Genomic DNA, 21,373 nt, shown 5'->3' with positions numbered 1-21,373 from the left:
TCTCCCATCATTACCATTTTCCCTTTTGCAAAGACAATGTGCGTCATGGGACAATTCCTGGATACTCATGTTAACAGTAGAGCTCCACAGATCTTCACAGTGCCTCACATGACCCAAAGATGCACTATGAATTTGCTCTCTTCCATGTCTGCTAGAGTACAGAAATATTTTGCAACAGACAAGCTATCCTGCTCTCTAAAGACTGAACTTGAAAGAAATTGCTGAGAGTTTTGCAAGCTGTCCATCCCCCTCCTATCTCATATTCACAACAGCATCAGTCACTTACTGTGTCCAGCCCTAGAGAATGAGCCTCCAGTGCAGTCTGCTCCCGCTCCACATCCTCGCCATCTGCTAGATATCGCCACCGCTGCCGACCTTCTTCATTACTCAAACGCCAGCGGGTTAAGTCTGTGGCTGGTTCTGTCTTATATGGGCCTCCTCTTCTCCGTAAATATCTAACAGGGGTGAAAAGCAAAAGAGAGACCTTAGGTAAAGCCTTCATCCTAGCATTGCAAATGAAAAATGTCCAAGCATTAGGATCCAAGCAGTGTCTGAAACTTGTTTTTTAGGATTCCAGCTTAAAACTAAACTATGGATTAACTGTGGATAAAATAAAACTCGCTACAGCCACATGTAATAGAAAATGTAAGGAAATAAACCCATTGGATAAGTAAAACAGAACAATTAATCAGTAGAACAGCTTTCTTCCAGAAGTTATGAATGCTCCAACAGTGGTAGTTTTTAAGAAAAAACTGGACAACCATTTGTCTAAAATGATATAGGGTTTTCTGCCTGAGCTCTAGAATACCTCCAAGGTCCCTTCCAATTTTGTGTTAGTCTATATCTGTTTAAATGTGTAATCTCAAAATCCAATAAAAAATTAAATCAGGAAATAAAACCTCTACTGTTTCTCCCTGTATGCTTCCAATGTGAAGCTGCTTGGCTTGTGGAGGGTTCAGCCCCATTCCTGCTTCTCAGCATTTGCATCTCTTCTATTAATCATACCATGATATGCAAACAGCCAATTATGGGATACTCATCCAATGGTAATTCAATGTGCCTTGGCTTAGTTCAATATTTATATAGATAGTCCTCGACTTACAACAGTTCATTTATTGTCCCAAGGTCATATGATCATCTTTTGCAACCTTCTGACAAGCAAAATCAATAGGGAAGCCACATCCAATTAACAACCAGGTTATTGACTTATCATCTTCAGTGATTCACTTAACAACTGGTCATAAAATGGGACAAAATTCCCTTAACAAATTTCTCACTTAACAAGAAATATTGAGGTCAATTGTGATTGTAAGTTGAGGACTATTGTACTCAGCTAATATACTCAAACTCTTAAGAGTAAAAATGCACCAGTAATTACTTGCACACCTTCTGATGGCGTGATACTGGGGATTGTGTCAATTTCAACAGATGATGTGGGAAAAGTTACAATGTTTTAATTTAATTTAAAAGGGCTTCTATTTTTGGACAAAGTTCTAAATCCTTCAAATAGATGAACCAAAGAAACATCTCTGTTGACATCAAATTCCCCTCAAACAACTTTTCTCTGGGACTGCTATTTAAAGAGCTGCATTGGTGACCTTTTTACATGTTTGAGAATGATTTGCTTTCCAATAGCTGAGAATATATGAGAATAAGGTTAAATTGTTGGGTCTTGATGTTTTCTGAGCTCAGAGTGCCAAGAATCCAGGCTCCAAGCCGATGTGCTGCAGACATTCTTACCAAACTAGCCTTTTTACATCAGCCTTCTTTGGTCACTAACTCCCTCGGCACCTCTATTTTAAGGGATTATTTTTACCATGTATCTTTTTATTCTGCCATTTTTATGGGATTTGTCAATTTTACTATGTTTAATCTAGAAAAGGTTTATGGCTATTGCAAACCAATTCAAGTTTTTCTATGTTATAGTAGAGAAATATAATACAGAAGAAGAAGAAAAGAGGTATAAAAATACAAGAATGAATTTGATGACTAAATAATATGAAATATTATCAAAATTAACCTTTTTTGTGAAACGAAAGGACAACCAAACTACAAACAGCCTCTGTGTGATTTAAACTGTTTAACAGAGAAAGAGCACAGAGCAATAATGTATGTATCACATCATATATACATAGTACAAATATGTTTTTAATTATTGCCATTTTGTCAAAAAAATTAACGGGTAGATGATCACAGAAGATTCAAATCCCTTCTCAGACCATGGGAAAATGTGTCATTTTTTAATCACCAATTACGTCCTGGACTTTTCATTCTTTTCTTTTTTTCTTTTTGCATCGCCACTAGTAAAGCATCCTAGTGATTTTTCCAAACAAAGCTAAAACTAAAACGATCAGGAAGCTCTAGAAGAATCCTAAAATAGGAGAGATGCCAAAATACTCACGTTCCATCCATCCTGTCACTCTGAGCTAAGGTTGAAGCCTGCAGGCAGTAGCATAAGGACCGGCATAAAATAAAGTACAGCCAAGGCTGGACTTATCACACACCTCACAGCTCGACTGTTTCAGCGGCACGCTGGGATATGAAGTCTTTTGTGTGAATCGTGGCCCAAAGCAGTTCCTTCTTGAGGACTACAATTCCCAAGAAGCTATTGGAAATCTCCGATTTGAACTGATGAAAGTACGAGCCAATCACGAGAGTTTAGGTACAATTGAAGGCGGAGTCAGTTTCCAAGTAAAGCTTGCTGTTGGTCTCCTATGGGAAAGGAGAAACCTTTGCAGGGAGTAATCACAGAAGAACGAGTTATTGGATGTGGAACAATAACAGGCGCTGGTGGCTTTAACGGAGCAAGCGAGAAGATCCAAAGAAATGCAGGGACACAGCAAGTCAAATTCCGGTGCTTTCACCATAAAATATGCTAATATATGCTAATATATGCTAATATATGCTAAAATATGCTAATTGCCAAGCTCCTAAATGTTGATCATGTCACTCTGGGATGCTGCAATAGTTGAGTACTGATTGTCACTTTTCAGTAGTGTTGTAATTTCAAATGGTCAGTAAACAAATGGATGTAAGATGAGGACTGCCTATACTTTCACAACAGGATGAAGTCCCAAAAGTAAGAATTACACTAACTGCAATAGGAACTTCTAGCCTCATTTATAAGTGAGTTTAAGGCAGAGTCTGAACATTTTGAATCTTTTCTTCCTTCAAAACTGCCTTTTGAAAGATAGCTGCTAACAAACTCCTATCTGCTAGTTGTGATTCCATCCAAAATTTTGGGTCTAATATTAAAAATATTGACTGATCAATTTGGCTGGTCTCAATATCTCAGAAACAGATTTTTTTTTGGTATTTTTTTCCCTGAAATGATGTTTGGCCAAAAAGAAAGATTTCAGTGGAACATTCCCTTGCTGCAGTTATGATTTCTACTCATGAGTTGACAAGCTTATTTTACTGGGATATGTTTCAGGTTGTTTTGCTGAAATAAAGAGCAGAGCATCGTTCTGTGGGAGAATCATTCTGTGACAGAAAATTGTCCTGCTTCACTTTGCATGTTGAATAGAACATACTATGCAACATAACTGGTCTAAACTAGGATTCGGGAAATTCTTTTGATCAAGGGCCTGATCCTACCTCTGTCTTTGCAGGTATAAGATGGCAAGACTGCAGGCCAAACAGCACAGTAGCCATTGGACAGTGCCAGCCTGTCAGAAAGCAGGCTGACTGATAGGCCTTTATGGCCACCTAGGATATTCACGCATCCACGGCCCTTGGCTGAAATATGGCACTGATAATCTGCCACCCACTTGCCTGTTCATTCATGGCTCATGGGCTGTATACAAACAAATGGCAGGTCAGATTTAGCCTGTGGATCATAGTTTGAGGAAATAAAGTCTTCAGATTTGGTGTGAATATAGTTATTTATTACACAGTATAAATATAAGTTGGAAACTTGTTTTAGTGCATTCCCTCAAATAGAGCATTTTGACATATATCAAATTGCTGGATGCCCCATTCATGTTGTCCTAATTGTTTTAACTATATATTTCAAAACTTTCTAGTTCTACATGATGGATTGGTTTGTCTAGTTCTTCATGAGCTTGATTGTTAAGGGGTTAGTAATAGTATAATATTAAGTGACATTGTTTTCATGGTAAGACGCTGATCCTGCACTCTGCTGAAGTCGGCAGCTTGGCAGCTCGATTCCCATGAGCAAATAAACCATGTAGGGACAGGAAAGGAGCCTCCCTTGATTATCTACTGGCATCCTGGCATCCTGCGGATAAGATAACACCGCCTGAAAACAATCCTTTCACAGAGGCAGCCAGCTGCTTCAGTGATCCCTGGCTAAAATGTGCCATACACTAAACAAAAAACAAAAAAAGCAAAAGCAAAAGGACCCAACTTGAAAGTAATTGGTGGTATGAGTTGACTGAGACCAGAAGATTGACATTCTCAGTAGTATCCCACTGCCTCTGGAAAAGCTTTCTTACTAAGCATAGGTGTATTCTTATCCCAATGTTTTAGAATATAACAAATAGTCCTTTAAGACAGCATACAGCTCCACCTCTAGGCCACAGCAAACCGAGTTCCCATGTGCAATAATTTCTTTGGCAGGATCTAGGAGAAGAGCCTTCTCTGTTGTGGCTCCCGACATTTGGCAGATTCTTCCATTGAAGGTAAGGTTGGCCCCATATTCCTGGCCTCCCAGAAGAGCCTTAAAACCTGGCTCTGTTGGCTGGCCTAGGGCTCCAATAAGGGTGCTTAATGCTGGGGCTGACTATGCAGAGAGAATATCCCCACCATGTCATATGTCCTCTTGGTTTTTTATCTGTATTTAATCTTTCTTACTTTTAAAATTGTTTTGTATTATCTTTTTATTATGCTGTAAGACTTACTTTTACAGTGAGATGAGTGTCACATACATTTCATAAGTACATTTAATAAATAAATTAGATTATCCCACTGTAATGCCCTTCCACCTGCTCTTTTCAACAGCCAATTTAGCAACACCTCTAAAATATAAGTCAGGGAGAAACAGAAGCTATGGGCCAGGTCCTGCTGTGCTGCCTCTTGGTGGAGATATCTGGACTACAGGCAGTCTTAAATCATTTGTTTAGTGACCATTCAAAATTACAATGGCACTGAAAAAAGTGACTTATAACTGGTTTTCACACTTACGACTGAATCAGCATCCCCATGGACACGTGATCAAAATTCAACTTTTTAACAACTGGCATGCAGTTATGACAGTTGCACTGTCCAAGGGTCATGTGATCACCATTTGTTACTTTCCCAACTGGCTTCAAATAAATAATCAATAGGGGAAGTGAGGTTCGTTTAACAAACACATGATTCCAAAGTGTGGAAGGGTTAGCTGGCATCCACAAAGGAAAACTTTCTAAGGAATGAGTCACAGTTCTGCTGTGCACTGACCTGCAGCCCAAAGACCTTCCCATCACCTGGAAATCTTAACAAACCTACATGGATGACTGATGCCTTATTTGAGGAGGGGATAAGTGGTATTGACTGAGAAATGAAGAAGAAATGGCCCATTCTTCTGGACAATTGTCCTAGCCATCCCCAAGTGAATCATCCTACAAACTAATTTTTTTGCCTCCAAACACTACATCAAAACTTCAACCTCTTGACAAGGCATAATCAAAACATTCTACTGTAAATGCACTACTGAGCCCAGCTTCTGCAGTGGGTCAATGCTAACATCCAAACCTATGGTTCGTCTGCAGAAGCAAATTCCTGACCCTGACTTAGAAGCAATTTTCCAATCAGTACTGACTGAGGTACAACCCAGTGGAAAAGTGCTGGAAGCAACTGATGAAGCAAAAGAATTAAATGAGGATAATAAAACTGCAGATATTCCAAAAGAAGATGATGTCAGTCATTTGATAATGCAATTAAAGTCATTTGCCATGGAAAATTGCCTAGATATAGTGAGTGGTATGGCCAGCATTCAGAGTGCTTTCTCCACTTACCTTCATAACATGAATAAGAAACAGACTAAAATTGACTCTTTTTTTCATGAGAAAATAATACATACATAAATGTATTGATTTTGTATGATGTAGTATTGCATGAATGATTTTACTATGTTTTCATTATGTGTGTTTCTGTAAAGTAAAATGAGGCATGTGTACATTTCAGTACAGTTGTTCAGCATGCCACTTTCATTCAGTCCCTTGGGTCAATTTTCAGAGGTTTTATTCTATTTTATGAACAGAGAATTACAAGCTTAAATAATAAGGCTGTACATTCTTTGAAAACTATTTGGAAAGATGTTTTGGAATATGAAAGAGCACAAGCACAGCATCTCTTTAAAGCAGCACTAAATACAGGGGTGCTTTAATGAGCTGAATGTGTGGAAGCCTGAAAAATGTAGCTGCTTTAAAATCCCATGCATTTTATAATACCGCTTTGAAATAATTTTTGAAGCATGTACACCTCTTCTAAATTGGTTTGATATATATATATATATATATTTAGAGCAAAAAAAAAGGGGGGGGTCAAAAGGCATTTTCCTATATTTCAATTTTGGAATCCTTTGGGGACTGGGAAACTGAAAATTCGCCCAACCCTACATCTTAAACAAGATTAGAGATTCCATTAATTGAAAGTCATTGGACTAATAGGAAAGCTATGCTTTGGCAACTACCTGTCGAAGGCTCAAGATAAGTTCATCTTCTTCTGCAGTGAGGCGGACAGCATAGCAGTAGGCCATTGGCAGGTAAACCTGGCGGCAATGACACCAAAGTGTGGAAGGGTTAGCTGGCATCCATGAAGGAAACAACCTATTGTGAAGTGGAAAGAAGGGAAAAGCTTGTAACAGTGGACGATTGCCTGCAAAGACAATGTAACAACTTGACTGTAGGAAATGCAAAAAGATCATGACAACAAAACATGGAGTGGCTGCCTAAACACACTTCATCCAGCAGGCTTTGAAAAATTGGCCACTGGCATGCCCATCTCTAGCAACTATCAGACCTCAAAGAGCCTCCGTGAAGTTGTCCAATGTATAAATAATTTCACCTTTGGGGACAGTATCCAAAATACTGGAATCAGGTTGTACTCTTTTGGTCTTAGATGAAAACTGTGATATAGTGACCCTTTTTACTCTTGCTACTCTAATTGGTAGACAAGTTTAGAAAGCCATTTGGTAGTGCTTAAAGCACCATACACTCCTTGTGGGGAGGGGGTATTAGATTCTAATCTTAAACATTGTGGTGAATTTTTAAAAGTAAATATAGGAAATTCCTCCTCAGCTTGTAGAAAAGAAAACAGAAGAGAAAGTAAAGGAGGACATTCAAGAGCCCAGGGAAAAAATCCTCATACTAAATACTGAAACAGATTCCATTAATAATGTGACTTCTTCAGTCTCACCATGAAAATACAACTAAGAATTCATTATGAAGCTTTCCCTATACCTCTTACCTCATAAATAAATTTTCAGCAGTTTAAACTTACAAGTGGTCTGTTTTGGAAGGAGATAGGGGGGATAATCTGGAACATGGGTTGAAAGATAATAAACTGATCTGAATGAATAGGAAATTAACTGACTTGCAAACAGCATGTCACTTTCAACAGCAGTTGAAAGATAATAAACTGATCTGAATGAATAGGAAATTAACTGACTTGCAAACAGCAGGTGCAAATTCTAAGAAACCTTTGTATCTTGGAAGGGGGGATGGTAAACAGGGTTGGGAATTTTTTGGGTCAAGTGCATCCATCCATATAACGAACACAGACAGAAGCTGGGTATAATTTTCTTGATGATGATTTACACACCACATCTCAGGAAGCAACGTATTCATTCCTTCCCAACTGTAGACATTCAAGACAGCCAGCCAAAATTTACCCCAGGAAGCGACTCCTACAGCACCACCTGAAGAATTCCAAAACAGAATAATATCAAAACAGCTGACAACTTTATAAAACATAAACAGTTCATAGTTATTACAGAGGAAAAGAAAGGGGAGAAATGATCTATTTAAGAGCTACGGTTCTCCTTTTTCCCTCCGCCTATGTGGTGTGTCTTGCCTTCTCAGTCCCGAAAAGACACTGCTACCAAATAGTCTGGCCTCTTCCTTCCTCTTTTTCCATTAGCGCTGTTCATAACAACAGTTTTTATGAGTCATTCTTTACAGATAGACTTTTCATATCTCCTGAAGTTTCTGGCCAGGAAAATGTACAACATACAGTAGAAAACAAAAAGTAAAAGAGTGGCTTCAATTTATTCAGTCAGAGAGAAAGCAAGAAAGAGCTAATGAGTAACTTTTTACCTCCCATAGAACTAATACAAATACCTACTATTCATTGGACTTGGAGCAGACTAGAAGAACAAATCTACTCACAAGGCTAAGTAAAACAGGGAACTCTTAGGAAAGAAGAGATGGTGCTTCCTACTTAAAGACTTCCTAGGTGTCAGATCCCTAAAAGTGATACTGCCATTCAATTGGGAGGAGGGGAGCCTCGTAGTTAAATCATTAGCTGCATCTGAAACAACTGAGTTTTACAACTTTACAACTGGTTTCCTGTCACCAGGAGACTGAAGGTTCCAACATCTCTCCAGGGATGTTTATGGTAGCCATGTAGGATATATAACTTTGATGTCTAACTAGAGATAGCCATGGGAACGTGTGCTTTATTGACTCCCAGGGCAGAAGAGTTAAGGAAGCATCTTCACACTTGTATATTGGTCAGAATCTGCATTCTGACAAAGGGGAGGGGTCATTATCAGCTTAATCCCATTTGCATGGCCTAAAGGTTTTTAGGTGCTGCTTTGCTTCTAATGGTTTCCATCCTGCTTGATTAAAGGTTCCTTTTGAAATAATCAGTTTCAAGAGTCTTTACTTTCTCAAGTTAGGAGAGGAGCCGTTACACTAGGAAAATTGAATAATGTAAGTAACATTTAATTCACAAGTGGTCACATAATCATTCCCATTTCCTCCAACCACTGATGCAGAAAAAGAGGAAATTTTATGGTCCAGTGTTTGGATCAACTTGTCCAATTTTATGGACAAGTTTTATGATCCAGTTTAACGTGAAATCAGTAGAATATGCAAACAAAATGTGCTATTTGGAGATTGGAATGTCAATGGTGGAAATCATGATGAAGAAAATATAGTTGGACTATACGGCTTAGGAAACTGAACTGGAATGGTCAGGCATGAAAGACAGGAGCACACATGAAGTTCCAATTAATTAGCAAACTATTAATCAATGAACAGCATTAGGCATGTTAATTACTGAGCAGCTTCAATCATCTGAAAATATCATCTGAAAACCAGAGGAACCTCTTAGCTAGATATTTAGAAAAGGAGGCAGGTTGGCATCAAGCTGATCTTTTTTTCTTCTCCTAGATTTTCATAATAACAAACATGATCACGGAGAATCAAGAATGCATTGAAAAATCTAAAGTAAAAATGTAATATTCCCCCTCAAGTCCTCCTGACATGGGAAAGCTCAAAACAATGAAATAGGAAATTGCTACATGTTTAAGTCTTTGGCATCAGCAAATTAAAATGAATGCCAACTGGATATTTTCAGCCAGTTGACCATACTGTTTACTACTCAGGACACAAAAACAAAGAAATTGCATTTTTTTCATAATCAGGAAGGATCTAGTGAAAGTAGTATTTGGGCATAAGGTAGCAATGATCAAATATTAGCCATTACACTTCCTGTACAACCTTTTAATATGAAGGTTATCAAAGTATATTCTCCAATCACTGATGCAGAAAAAGAGGAAATTTTATGGTCCAGTGTTTGGATCAACTTGTCCAATTTTATGGACAAGTTTTATGATCCAGTTTAACGTGAAATCAGTAGAATATGCAAACAAAATGTGCTATTTGGAGATTGTTTTGTTTGTTTTTTGTTTTATTAGACATTTATAGGCCGCCCTCTTCCCTGAGGGGACTCAGGGCGGCTTACAGTCAAAAGGGAAGGGAGTGTCAGACAATACAAAAAGAAATGTGCACAAAAGTAAATTAAATAGTAAAACTCAACATTCACTCAACATTCGGGAGGGGCAAAAGTAAACTTATACCCAGGCCTGACGGGCTAGCCAGTTCTTGAGGGCTGTGCGGAAGGCCTGGACGGTGGTGAGGGTACGAATCTCCACGGGGAGATTGTTCCATAGTGTCGGAGCCGCAACAGAGAAGGCTCTCCTCCGAGTAGTCGCCAGTCGGCACTGACTGGCGGATGGAATACGGAGGAGGCCAACTCTATGCGATCTGATGGGACGCAGGGAGGTAATTGGCAGAAGGCGGTCTCTCAAATAGCCAGATCCACTACCATGGAGCGCTTTATAGGTGGTGAGTAGAACCTTGAAGTGCACCCGGAGATCGACAGGTAGCCAGTGCAGCTCACGGAGGATCGGTGTTATGTGGGCGAACCGTGGTGCGCCCACAATCACTCGCGCGGCCGCATTCTGGACTAGCTGAAGTCTCCGGATGCTCTTCAAGGGCAGCCCCATGTAGAGCACATTACAGTATTCCAGCCTGGAGATCACAAGGGCTCGAGTGACTGTTGTGAGGGCCTCCCGATTCAGGTAGGGCCGCAACTGGCGCACCAGGCGAACCTGGGCAAATGCCCCCCTGGTCACAGCTGAGAGATGGTGGTCAAAAGTCAGCTGTGGGTCCAGGAGGACTCCCAAGTTGCGGGCCCTTTCTGAGGGGTATAAGTTTTGTCCCCCCAGCCTGAGTGATGGTATGTTGATCAAATTTTTGGGAGGAAAACACAACAGCCACTCGGTCTTGGATTGGAATGTCAATGGTGGAAATCATGATGAAGAAAATATAGTTGGACTATACGGCTTAGGAAACTGAACTGGAATGGTCAGCCATGAAAGACAGGAGCACACATGAAGTTCCAATTAAACTGATTTATTACAATTCATGCTTATACACAGGAATTTACTGAACTAAACTTTAGCACTATTTTGGCACTAGATAAAGTCAACGGAATTCAAGACAAGCTGGATTTAGTCTGTTTGTGATTATGTAAACACTCTAGGCTGATTCCTCTTTTGACATGCCTCCAACTTCTCCTTCAAGAACAGAACAATGTATCAGTTTCTGGCAATCTAATTACTTCACTGCTATCAAAATCTTCAAACATCTAAAGTGTTGGACATCATAGAAGATGAATACAAAAATGAAAATAACTATGCTATTGGCAGAAGGATGTGGAAGACTCAGCTACAAGAGCAAAAATGTGGCCAGACACTCACTATGGAACAGATCATGAACTGTTCATGTACAAGTTCCAAACTAACCTAAAGCATAAGAACAAAGCCAACTTGTTTCTATGATACAATCTTGAGCATATATCCACCATTTTCAAGGAGCTTGTCAGGAATTGCTTGGAAGCCCTGAACCTAATTTGACAGAGGATCAGAGGAAATGAGGAATAATATCAGAGAAATTGTTAAGAATAAATGTGAAAAAAGACTGCCAAAAATAGAATAAAGAACACTAGATGTCAGAATAAGAAGTGGAAATTGCCAAAAAGAAAACAGAAACTAAAGTAAATATAGGCAAAGATCTCAGGAAGCAACCTAATAAAAGTTTCAGAAAGCTCTTACAAATGACAAGAAGTGGTATTGACACTAATAAAGACACTGAAGACAGGAAGACCTGAAGGGCCAGAATAGGGATAAATATCTCTAAAGACAGTGTACTGATATGGTCACTAAGAGATGAAATCAACTTAATCCATAAACACATAAACCATAATTTGCGATTATTCTGTAAGCAGAGAGTTCTTTTTTCCAAAGGCATCAAATGATGATAAAATGAAAAATAAAAGCCACATTTATTTCCAGGCTCCAACTGGTCATTCACCTTTGCTATGGAGGTTATTTCGAGCCTTCACTAAATCTGGATCATCAGCGCTGACTCCAAGAATACGCATGGCCGTGTAGTTCAGAGCAGTAGAAAATACCTTAGACAAGTCCTCAATGTGTCTAACAGACAACAAACAAGAAAAGTATTAGGTAGATGTGTTCACACAAGAAAACCCAACTGTACTTCAAGTTCTGTGAATTTTTAAGAACTGATTAAACCAACGAAGGCAAAATAAAAGAGCATGGAGTAATTTTATTACAACTTGACTAACAATGGCTATATTTTAGAGTTTTATTTTAAATGCATAAGAGAGAAATATAATGCTGCAGATTGAGATTAGGTAGAATTACAGTTTGCTTGCAGAATCAATTCACCAGAAATAGGAAAAATTAATACTGTAATCCCTAAGCTTTCAAATGATAAATCAGAGAAGTAAAGCTTAATGAGCACTAGTGATAACAACTCTATGGATTTGTTTCCTATTCATCCAGGCCATATAAATGCCATATAAACATTAGGAATATGGTGTTATCTGGGCTGTTTTGAGTTTCTTTCTCTCTTCTATTAATTAAACATTCCACCTTCTAGACAATGTGGAAGACAGAAGACAATGTCTTTTAGACAGAAAGTCATTCCTCAACCTCATTTGTGAAAGGAAGCTATTAGCGCATTTTAACAATGCAATAAATCTAACATTTCTTTCAAGAAATATAACTATAGGAAGGATAGCTTTAAAAAGAAAACAAAGAAGTCTGGACATCTCACTATCTATAGCTACAATTAATGTATCTGTTAGAAGAAGCATTGGAAACAACTGCAGGAACCAGCCAGGAGTTCCCAGCCCATAGGTGGGTAGGAAACATTTTAAAGTAACTCCACCTTAATTGATCTGCTATGAATTTGTCTGGAAGTTATTTTTATAGTTTTCAAGACTACACATTAAACTAGCATTAAGAAGTCTTCCTGAAATTCATATCATTTTCATTTGCTGAGTTTAAGGGGTTTAAGAAGCATAAATAGGACTAAGCAACAGAATTTCCACCTATTCCAAACAAAGCCACTGTCTGTTCTAAGCCCTCCCCTCATTCTCACACTTTTTTTTCTACCAAAGTCATTCCCTCTGCCTTTATTTTATACTATTTTGGTAATAAAATCATAGTGATGGAAGGAGCCTCAGAAGTCTTCTAGTCCAACCCTCTGCTCAAGGCAGAAGCCTTATGCTATCCCAGTCAAATAATTGTCCAGTCTATCCCCTCTTGGCTTCATAAAAAATCTGTCAATCGTGACGCTAGAATTACTGAACAGTTATTAAGAAAGTAGTGTTTTATGTAAAGGGAAATCTATACTTATATTTAAATTAGTGTAGATTATGACAGGACAAATGTTATTAATAAACACAGGTGTGAACTATGTCGGAGCCCCCAAATTAATAAAAATTAGTCAACATGACAAAAGACATATATAAGATACAAAACAGAGTAAGCTACAGGCCATTGCAATAGCAGATAAATTGGATAAAACAAAGTATTGGCAGGGAAGGAAATAAGGGATAAAAAGCACAGATTATGCACAAGCTTTTTTGGTTCATGTTGATGTCTTGTATATTTCCTAGAGATAGAAAAATGTTCGAAATAACTATACAGATAATTCTCAACTAACAACCATTTGTTTAGTAATCGTTCAAAGTTACAGAAGAACTGAAAAAAGTGACTTATAACCATTTTTCACACTTATGACTATTGCAGTTTCCCTCTGGTCACATGATCAAAATTCAGATGTTTGGCAACTGACTTATATTTATGATAGTTGCAGTATGCCAAGACTGAGAAAGATTCTCCAAGGTTTCATAAAATATTTCACTGCAATAGTAGATTTTTGCAAGATAACAAATTTCTACTACCCTTTCAAAATGCAAAGTAATTGTAGATTTCTTACTGATTTCTTAAGGCACTAAACACTCTTGGCCAATTCCTGAAACAGGTATCATCTTCTCCTTAGGAATCCCAACCATTTGCTCCTGAAGTAATTGGCTAGGCATTGATGCCCATCAGCAATAAGAGCTTTTGCCTTTTTATGCCTTTGGTTCAAACATGTATGATATGCCACTGTGTAATATGCTTATGAATTCACACTGCCCACACCAAGAGCGGCATATCAGTCCCTTCTGAACCAGGATGGCATTTGCCAGCTGGAAAAAGGAGTGACTGTCAGATATTTACAATTGAAAAAAAAATTCAGGGACATCTCTATTTAGGCTGAGGAGAACTGAAATGTTGCTAGTGCTACTGCCACCACCACTGATAATGAAATAACAGAAAGTGGGGAAAGTCCTTCTGAAGCAACGGCTTTTGAGCTTTACTCACAGGCCCCATCCTCCATCTGGGAGTTGCACTGAACGCAAGTAACGCACCATCTCCTTCCTACTTTCTTCTGGGAGTGGAATCTTAGCAACATGGCACACAATCAGAAGTCCTGTTGGAAGAAGACCAGAAGGTAGAAAAATGCAGTTAAGGATGGAAAGCCTTTTCAGGCAGCAACAACAAACTGTTGAACTAATGAATGGTCTCTGAGCTTCTGCTGAAATCCAATGAACTGGAATGCTTAGCCTTAAAAGATTCCAAGAGGCCTGGAGACAGACCTGTCTTTTAAACTCACCACCGTCATGAGCCAATTTGTTCTAGCTATCTATTCCTTTTAAACTATTAGTCAGTAATTTAAGGTGACCAGACGTCCCGATTTCAGCGGGATGGTCAAGCTTTATAACAAATTATCCCGTGTCCTGGGCCATTTTTAAAAAGTTCCGATTTTCTGGCTTCATGTTGAAAGCCCAGTGGATTTGCTTAAGAAATCCTAACCGGGGCAAGACAAAAGACACCCTGTCTAACCTCTCTCTCTGTCTCAGTACTTTCATTGAAGATATTAAAACGTTAAAAGCAACAAAACGGACCCCCCCCCGCCCCTTTTACTCACTTTTATAAGAAAAAATGACCAAGTACCATAGAGCTCCAGGAAATAGCTAGAGAGGTCGCAAGTGTTACTTCCTGGATTTTCCGGAGTGGAGGGGCACAGAGGTTGGAGGGTTGCTCCGAAAAATGGTGGCAAAGTTTCTTTGAAAAATATTTCCCTGACTAATTTTACCATCTCAATTTGCTCAGTTCTTTGTATTAACATCTACATCATTCTGGGTTTACTTGGAGTGCAAGCCTGCTGGTAAGTGAGTTGGGTTTTTTTCTTTTATTTTTTTAATGTATTTTAAAATAATATTTTATTTATTGTGCATAGGATTTTTTAAAATTCTGTGTGGATTATTTTTTTAAATTGTCTTAGACTATTTAAAAAAAGATTCTATCCAAAATAAATTGAAGTGAAACCATGTTTAAAAATTCTATGCACAATACTTTGAAATATATTGTGCATAGAAAGAATAGTTTGAAATGTTTTACTTCAATTTATTCTGTGTGGATTCTTTTTTTAAACTGTCTTAGACTATTTAAAAAAAGATTCTATCCAAAATACAAAATACCAGCTGCAGTTATTCACTTAAGAACTGTGGCAAGAAAGGTGGTATAATGGGCTTAGTGACCAAAGTTACAATGGCATTGAAAAAAGTGACTGATGACCATTTTCACACTTAGCAACCATTTTCACACTTAGCGACCGTTGCAGCATCCTCATGGTCACGCGATCAAACTTTTGATGTTTGGCAACAGATTCGTATTTATGATGGTTTCAGTGTTCTGGAGTCATGTAATTTCTTTTTGTGACCTTTTGACAAAGTCAAATGGGGAAACCAGATTCACTTATGCTGCTAACTTATCAGCTGCAGTTATTCACTTAAGAACTGTGGCAAGAAAGGTGGTATAATGGGCTTAGTGACCAAAGTTACAATGGCATTGAAAAAAGTGACTGATGACCATTTTCACACTTAGCGACCATTTTCACACATAGCGACCGTTGCAGCATCCTCATAGTCACATGATCAAAATTTTGATGTTTGGCAACAGTTACAATTTATATTTGTAAAGTGTAGTTATGTTGAAATAAAAAATATATTGCAATACTATTTTTCCATTGTATGAAAAATTTTGTTGCTCCGTATAAAATTTTTAATCAAGGCCCCCCCCTCCCCGCAGGTCAAAGGTGTCCTTCTTTACCAATCTGAAAATCTGGTCACCTTACAGTAATTGGTAGCATGTAGAGAAACATTTACCGTATTTTTCAGAGTATAAGACACACCTTTTTTCCTCAAAAAACAGGCTGAAAATCTGGGTGCATCTTATACATCAAATACAGCATTTTTTGCCTCCTGAAGTCCCACCCCTTCACCAAAATGGCCGTGCATACTCTTATGGAGGCTTTCAGAGAGCTCCTGGGGGCTGGGGAGGGCAGAAATAAGCAAAAAATGGGCCGTTTTCTCCCCCCCCCCAGCTCCCAGCAGCACTCTATAAGCCTCCATAAGCAGTTTTTTTAAACAAAAAATGGGCCTGTTTTTGTGAAAAATGGGTCATTTTCTGCTGATCCCCCACCCGCCTCTCCCCAGGAGCACTCTGCAAGCCCCCCCCCCCAAGGCTATTCATGCCTTTTATTTGGAAAAAAAGGGCCCATTTTCATGAAAAACGGGCTGTTTTTGGGAGGTTTCCATAGTGAAAAAACTTTTTTTTCCCTTTTGGAAAGCTCTTTAACTGATTGATGAGAATTACATTGATCAAGTGCTGTGCCAGCAGAAACAAGTCTTAGGTGCTGCAGATTGTCAGTGAGTTCCTTCTCCAGCACATGGATAAATACACCTGGAAACATCTACCTACCTACCTACACTCTCTCTCCCTACCTACCTACTGTATTTCTCTCTATCTCTTTCTATTTCTCTTTCTGTATCCCTCTACTTACCTACCTACACTCACTCACTCTCCCCCTACCTGCCTACTGTATTTCTCTCTCTCTCTCTCTTTCTCTCTCTCTCTCTCTTTCTCTCTCTCTCTATCCCTTTATCTACCTACCTATCTACTCTCTCTAGCCCTACCTACTGTATTTCTCCCTATCTCTTTCAATCCCTCTATCTATCTACCTACCTACTGTATTTCTCTCTATTTCTCTCTCTCTATCCCTCTACCTACCTACACTTTCTCTCTCTCTCCCTACCTACTGTATTTCTCCCTCCCTCTCTCTCTATCCCTCTACTTACCTACCTACTCTCTCTCCCTACCTACTGTATTTCTCTCTCTATTTCTCTCTCTATCCCTCTACCTACCTACCTACACACACACTCTCTTCCTATCTACCTACTGAATTTCTCTCTCCCTCTCCCTTTATCTACCTACCTACCTAATTATTCTCTCTCTCTCCCTACCTACTTACTGTATTTCTCTCGCTTTCTCTCCCTCTATCTACCTACCTACTTTTTAAAAAATTTGCCTCTTCAAAACCTTGGTGCGTCTTATACTTTGGTGCGTTTTATACTCTGAAAAATATGGTAATTAATTCTGAAGTAGCTACAACCAATGTAGCTTAGTAGATTGTTTGCCTTTGATACAAAACACTGATCATCTGACCAATGCATGACCATCTGTGAAAAGAAGCTATTGGGACCTTTCTTATAATAATACCTGGCAACAGAAAGAGAGGTCCTCCATAATCCTCAGCCCAATGACCATCCTCTGCTTGTAGGCCTGCAAAAAAATTCATCCCATTTAGCGCTGCCTCTTCTGCAGTACAGGCTGTAGGCAAGATTGGGAAGACTTTAGACTGCAAAATAGAAAGAATTGGAACCAGAAAGTAATATAAATGACCAGACTGTATAGGTCCATAAAAGTCTAAAGGGAACTGGCATATGTATAAAGATGTTCACTGAAGTCTACTGCTTTATTCAAGCAGTACAACGTATGGAGGGGTACTTAACTGCTCTCTCTCCCTGATTCTGGTACAATAGAAAGGATAGCAGCTGACCTTGGATTTGCTCCCTAGGCAAACCAAAAACAGTTCTGATACCAGCCAGAAAAGATTCATAGTGAATTTGTTTACTTGTTCTTTGTTTACTGGTTTTTACAAATGATTGAACATATTCAGAACACCTTGCTCCTCCTATTTTCTCTACAACAACCCTGTGAGGTGAGCTGGGTGGAGAGAAGAAGCTTGGCTCGAGGTAATCCACTAGGCTTTAATGGCTAATGCAGGACTAGAACTCAGTTTCACACTTTCTAGCCTGATGCCTTAAGCACTAGACCAATCCTACTGTATGATAAACCACAGGTTATCTAGCCCTGATTTCATTTAATCTATTGTTTTATGGAACCAGCCAGTATCTGTATGCTTCCTAAAGGGCAGTATCCTCTTTCACCTTGTGAGAATCTGTTGAATATTTCTTCTGGACCCAGATCCAACACACTGATGCCTGAAACACTAAAAGATATTGGTAAGAGAAATATATGGAATATGAGCCTTCTTCAAGCACTTTCTTGTATATACTGGAAAGTAATATTCCTAATTACAGAAGACTAGAAATAAAAGTTGAAATCTGCAGTATAAGTCATGTATTTCAGATGGTATCTTTCTAAAAAGAGAGCTGTAGATTGCTTTTGCATCCTTTCTCCAATTTACAGAGGGCCAGCACTGACATGTGTACCTAAACCATCTGACTCCATCACATCTTCTCATAGTTTTGTCCTTTCAGAAGTTTTTGTCAAGCAAATCAGTTTCACCATATTTGCCCATTTCCAAAAGAAATTAAGTAATAACAGACAAGCTCCCCAGAAATATGATGCGCACTCCCACCATTACCATTTTCCCTTTTGCAAAGACAATGTGCGTCATGGGACAATTCCTGGATACTCATGTTAACAGTAGCGCTCCACAGATCTTCACAGTGCCTCACATGACCCAAAGATGCACTATGAATTTGCTCTCTTCCATGTCTGCTAGAGTACAGAAATATTTTGCAACAGACAAGCTGTCCTGCTCCCTAAAGACTGAACTTGAAAGAAATTGCTGAGAGTTTTGCAAGCTGTCCATCCCCCTCCTATCTCATATTCACAACAGCATCAGTCACTTACTGTGTGCAGCCCTAGAGAATGAGCCTCCAGTGCAGTCTGCTCCCGTTCCACACCGTCAGCATCTGCTAGATATCGCCACCGCTGCCGACCTTCTTCATTACTCAAACGCCAGCGGGTTAAGTCTGTGGCTGGTTCTGTCTTATATGGGCCTCCTCTTCTCTGTAAATATCTAACAGGAGTGAAAAGCAAAAGAGAGACCCTAGGTAAAACCTTCATCCTAGCATTGCAAATGAAAAATGTCCAAGCATTAGGATCCAAGCAGTGTCTGAAGCTTTTTTTTAGGATTCCAGCTTAAAACTAAACTATGGATTAACTGTGGATAAAATAAAACTAGCTACAGCCACATGTAATAGAAAATGTAAGGAAATAAACCCATTGGATAAGTAAAACAGAACAATTAATCAGTAGAACAGCTTTCTTCCAGAAGTTATGAATGCTCCAACAGTGGTAGTTTTTAAGAAAAAACTGGACAACCATTTGTCTAAAATGATATAGGGTTTTCTGCCTGAGCACTAGAATACCTCCAAGGTCCCTTCCAATTTTCTGTTAGTCTATATCTGTTTAAACGTGTAATCTCAAAATCCAATAAAAAATTAAATCAGGAAATAAAATCTCTACTGCTTCTCCCTGCATGCTTCCAATATGAAGCTGCTTGGGTTGTGGAGGGTTCAGCCCCATTCCTGCTTCTCAGCATTTGCATCCCTTCTATTAATCATACCATGATATGCAAACAGCCAATTATGGGATACTCATCCAATGGTAATTCAATGTGCCTTGGCTTAGTTCAATATTTATATAGGTAGTCCTCGACTTACAACAGTTCATTTATTGTCCCAAGGTCATATGATCATCTTTTGCAACCTTCTGACAAGCAAAATCAATAGGGAAGCCACATCCAATTAACAACCAGGTTATTGACTTATCTTGAGTGATTCACTTAACAACTGGTCATAAAATGGGACAAAATTCACTTAACAAATGTCTCACTTAACAACAGAATTTTGGGGTCAATTGTGGTTGTACGTTGAGGACTATTGTACTCAGCTAATATACTCAAACTCTTAAGAGTAAAAATGCACCAGTAATTACTTGCACACCTTCTGATGGTGTGATACTGGGGATTGTGTCAATTTCAACAGATGATGTGGGAAAAATTACAAAGTTTTAATTTAATTTAAAAGGGCTTCTATTTTTGGTCAAAGTTCTAGATCCTTCAAATAGATGAACGAAGAAACATCTCTGTTGACATCAAATTCCCCTCAAACGGCTTTTCTCTGGGACTGCTATTTAAAGAGCTACATTGGTGACCTTTTTACATGTTTGAGAATGATTTGCTTTCCAATAGCTGAGAATATATATGAGAATAAGGTTAGAGTGTTGGGTCTTGATGTTTTCTGAGCTCAGAGTGCCAAGAATCCAGGCTCCAAGCCGATGTGCTGCAGGCATTCTTACCAAACTAGCCTTTTTACATCAGCCTTCTTTGGTCACTAACTCCCTCCGCACCTCTATTTTAAGGGATTATTTTTACCATATATCTTTTTATTCTGCCATTTTTATGGGATTTGTCAATTTTACTATGTTTAATCTAGAAAAGGTTTATGGCTATTGCAAACCAATTCAAGTTTTTCTATGATATAGTAGAGAAATATAATACAGAAGAAGAAAAAGATGTATAAAATACAACAATGAATTTGATGACCAGATAACACGAAATATTATCAAAATTAACCTTTTTTGTGAAACGAAAGGACAACCAAACCACAAACAGCCTCTGTGTGATTTAAATTGTTTAACAGAGAAAGAGCACAGAGCAATGATGTATGTATCACATCATATATGCATAGTACAAATATGTTTTTAATTATTCCCATTTTGTCAAAAAAATTAACGGGTAGATGATCACAGAAGATTCAAATCCCTTCTCAGACCATGGGAAAATGTGTCATTTTTAAATCACCAATTACGTCCTGGATTTTTCATTCTTTTCTTCTTTTTTTTTTTCTTTTTTTCTTTTTGCATCGCCACAAGTAAAGCATCCTAGTGATTTTTCCAAACAAAGCTAAAACTAAAACGATCAGAAAGCTCTGGAAGAAGCCTAAAATAGGAGAGATGCCAAAATACTCACGTTCCATCCATCCTGTCACTCTGAGCTAAGGTTGAAGCCTGCAGGCAGTAGCAGAAGGACCGGCATAAAATAAAGTACAGCCAAGGCTGGACTTATCACACACCTCACAGCTCGACTGTTTCAGCGGCACGCTGGGATATGAAGTCTTTTGTGTGAATCGTGGCCCAAAGCAGTTCCTTCTTGAGAACTACAATTCCCAAGAAGCTATTGGAAACCTCCGATTTGAACTGATGAAAGTACGAGCCAATCACGAGAGTTTAGGTACAATTAAAGGCGGAGTCAGTTTCCAAGTAAAGCTTGCTGTTGGTCTCCTATGGGAAAGGAGAAACCTTTGCAGGGAGTAATCACAGAAGAACGAGTTATTGGATGTGGAA

General features: G+C 38.7%; 2 protein-coding genes across 4 annotated transcripts in view; both read right to left on the bottom strand.

Annotated features, from left to right (window-relative positions):
- LOC116506303 (lanosterol synthase-like) overlaps positions 1 to 2,506 on the bottom strand; it is a 55,632-nt gene extending 53,126 nt beyond the window's left edge. For 2 of the 3 annotated variants that reach the window (XM_032213975.1, XM_032213976.1), the window contains exons 1-2: positions 2,402 to 2,473; positions 287 to 455 (exon numbers count right to left, since the gene is read on the bottom strand). In XM_032213975.1, coding sequence (XP_032069866.1) covers positions 287 to 455; positions 2,402 to 2,412 — 180 coding nt within the window. In that variant the 5' untranslated portion in view covers positions 2,413 to 2,473. Of the gene's footprint in view, positions 1 to 286; positions 456 to 2,401 lie in introns of all 3 variants that reach the window. The other variant, XM_032213978.1, reaches the window with a different exon arrangement.
- A 122-nt stretch (positions 2,507 to 2,628) lies between these two features.
- LOC116506304 (lanosterol synthase-like) lies at positions 2,629 to 21,134 on the bottom strand. The gene is made up of 8 exons (XM_032213979.1): positions 21,000 to 21,134; positions 18,875 to 19,043; positions 17,432 to 17,570; positions 14,192 to 14,300; positions 11,826 to 11,947; positions 7,765 to 7,861; positions 6,635 to 6,770; positions 2,629 to 2,712 (listed from the first exon to the last, which is right to left on the bottom strand). Exons 1-8 carry the CDS (start codon positions 21,008 to 21,010, stop codon positions 2,659 to 2,661), a joined length of 837 nt encoding a protein of 278 aa, XP_032069870.1. The 5' UTR covers positions 21,011 to 21,134; the 3' UTR covers positions 2,629 to 2,658.
- Positions 21,135 to 21,373: the final 239 nt, after the last annotated feature.

The sequence above is a fragment of the Thamnophis elegans genome, chromosome 3 (genome assembly GCF_009769535.1).
Source record: "Thamnophis elegans isolate rThaEle1 chromosome 3, rThaEle1.pri, whole genome shotgun sequence".
NCBI classification, from domain to species: domain Eukaryota; kingdom Metazoa; phylum Chordata; class Lepidosauria; order Squamata; family Colubridae; genus Thamnophis; species Thamnophis elegans.
This window is presented reverse-complemented; position numbering and strand designations above follow the sequence as displayed.

Coding starts and splice junctions, on each gene's coding strand:
- LOC116506304 (XM_032213979.1), bottom strand. Junction 17,571..18,874: donor ATTCTCTAGGGCTGCACACA/GTAAGTGACTGA, acceptor TCTATTTTGCAG/TCTAAAGTCTTCCCAATCTT. Junction 7,862..11,825: donor AAATAACCTCCATAGCAAAG/GTGAATGACCAG, acceptor GGAATTCTTCAG/GTGGTGCTGTAGGAGTCGCT.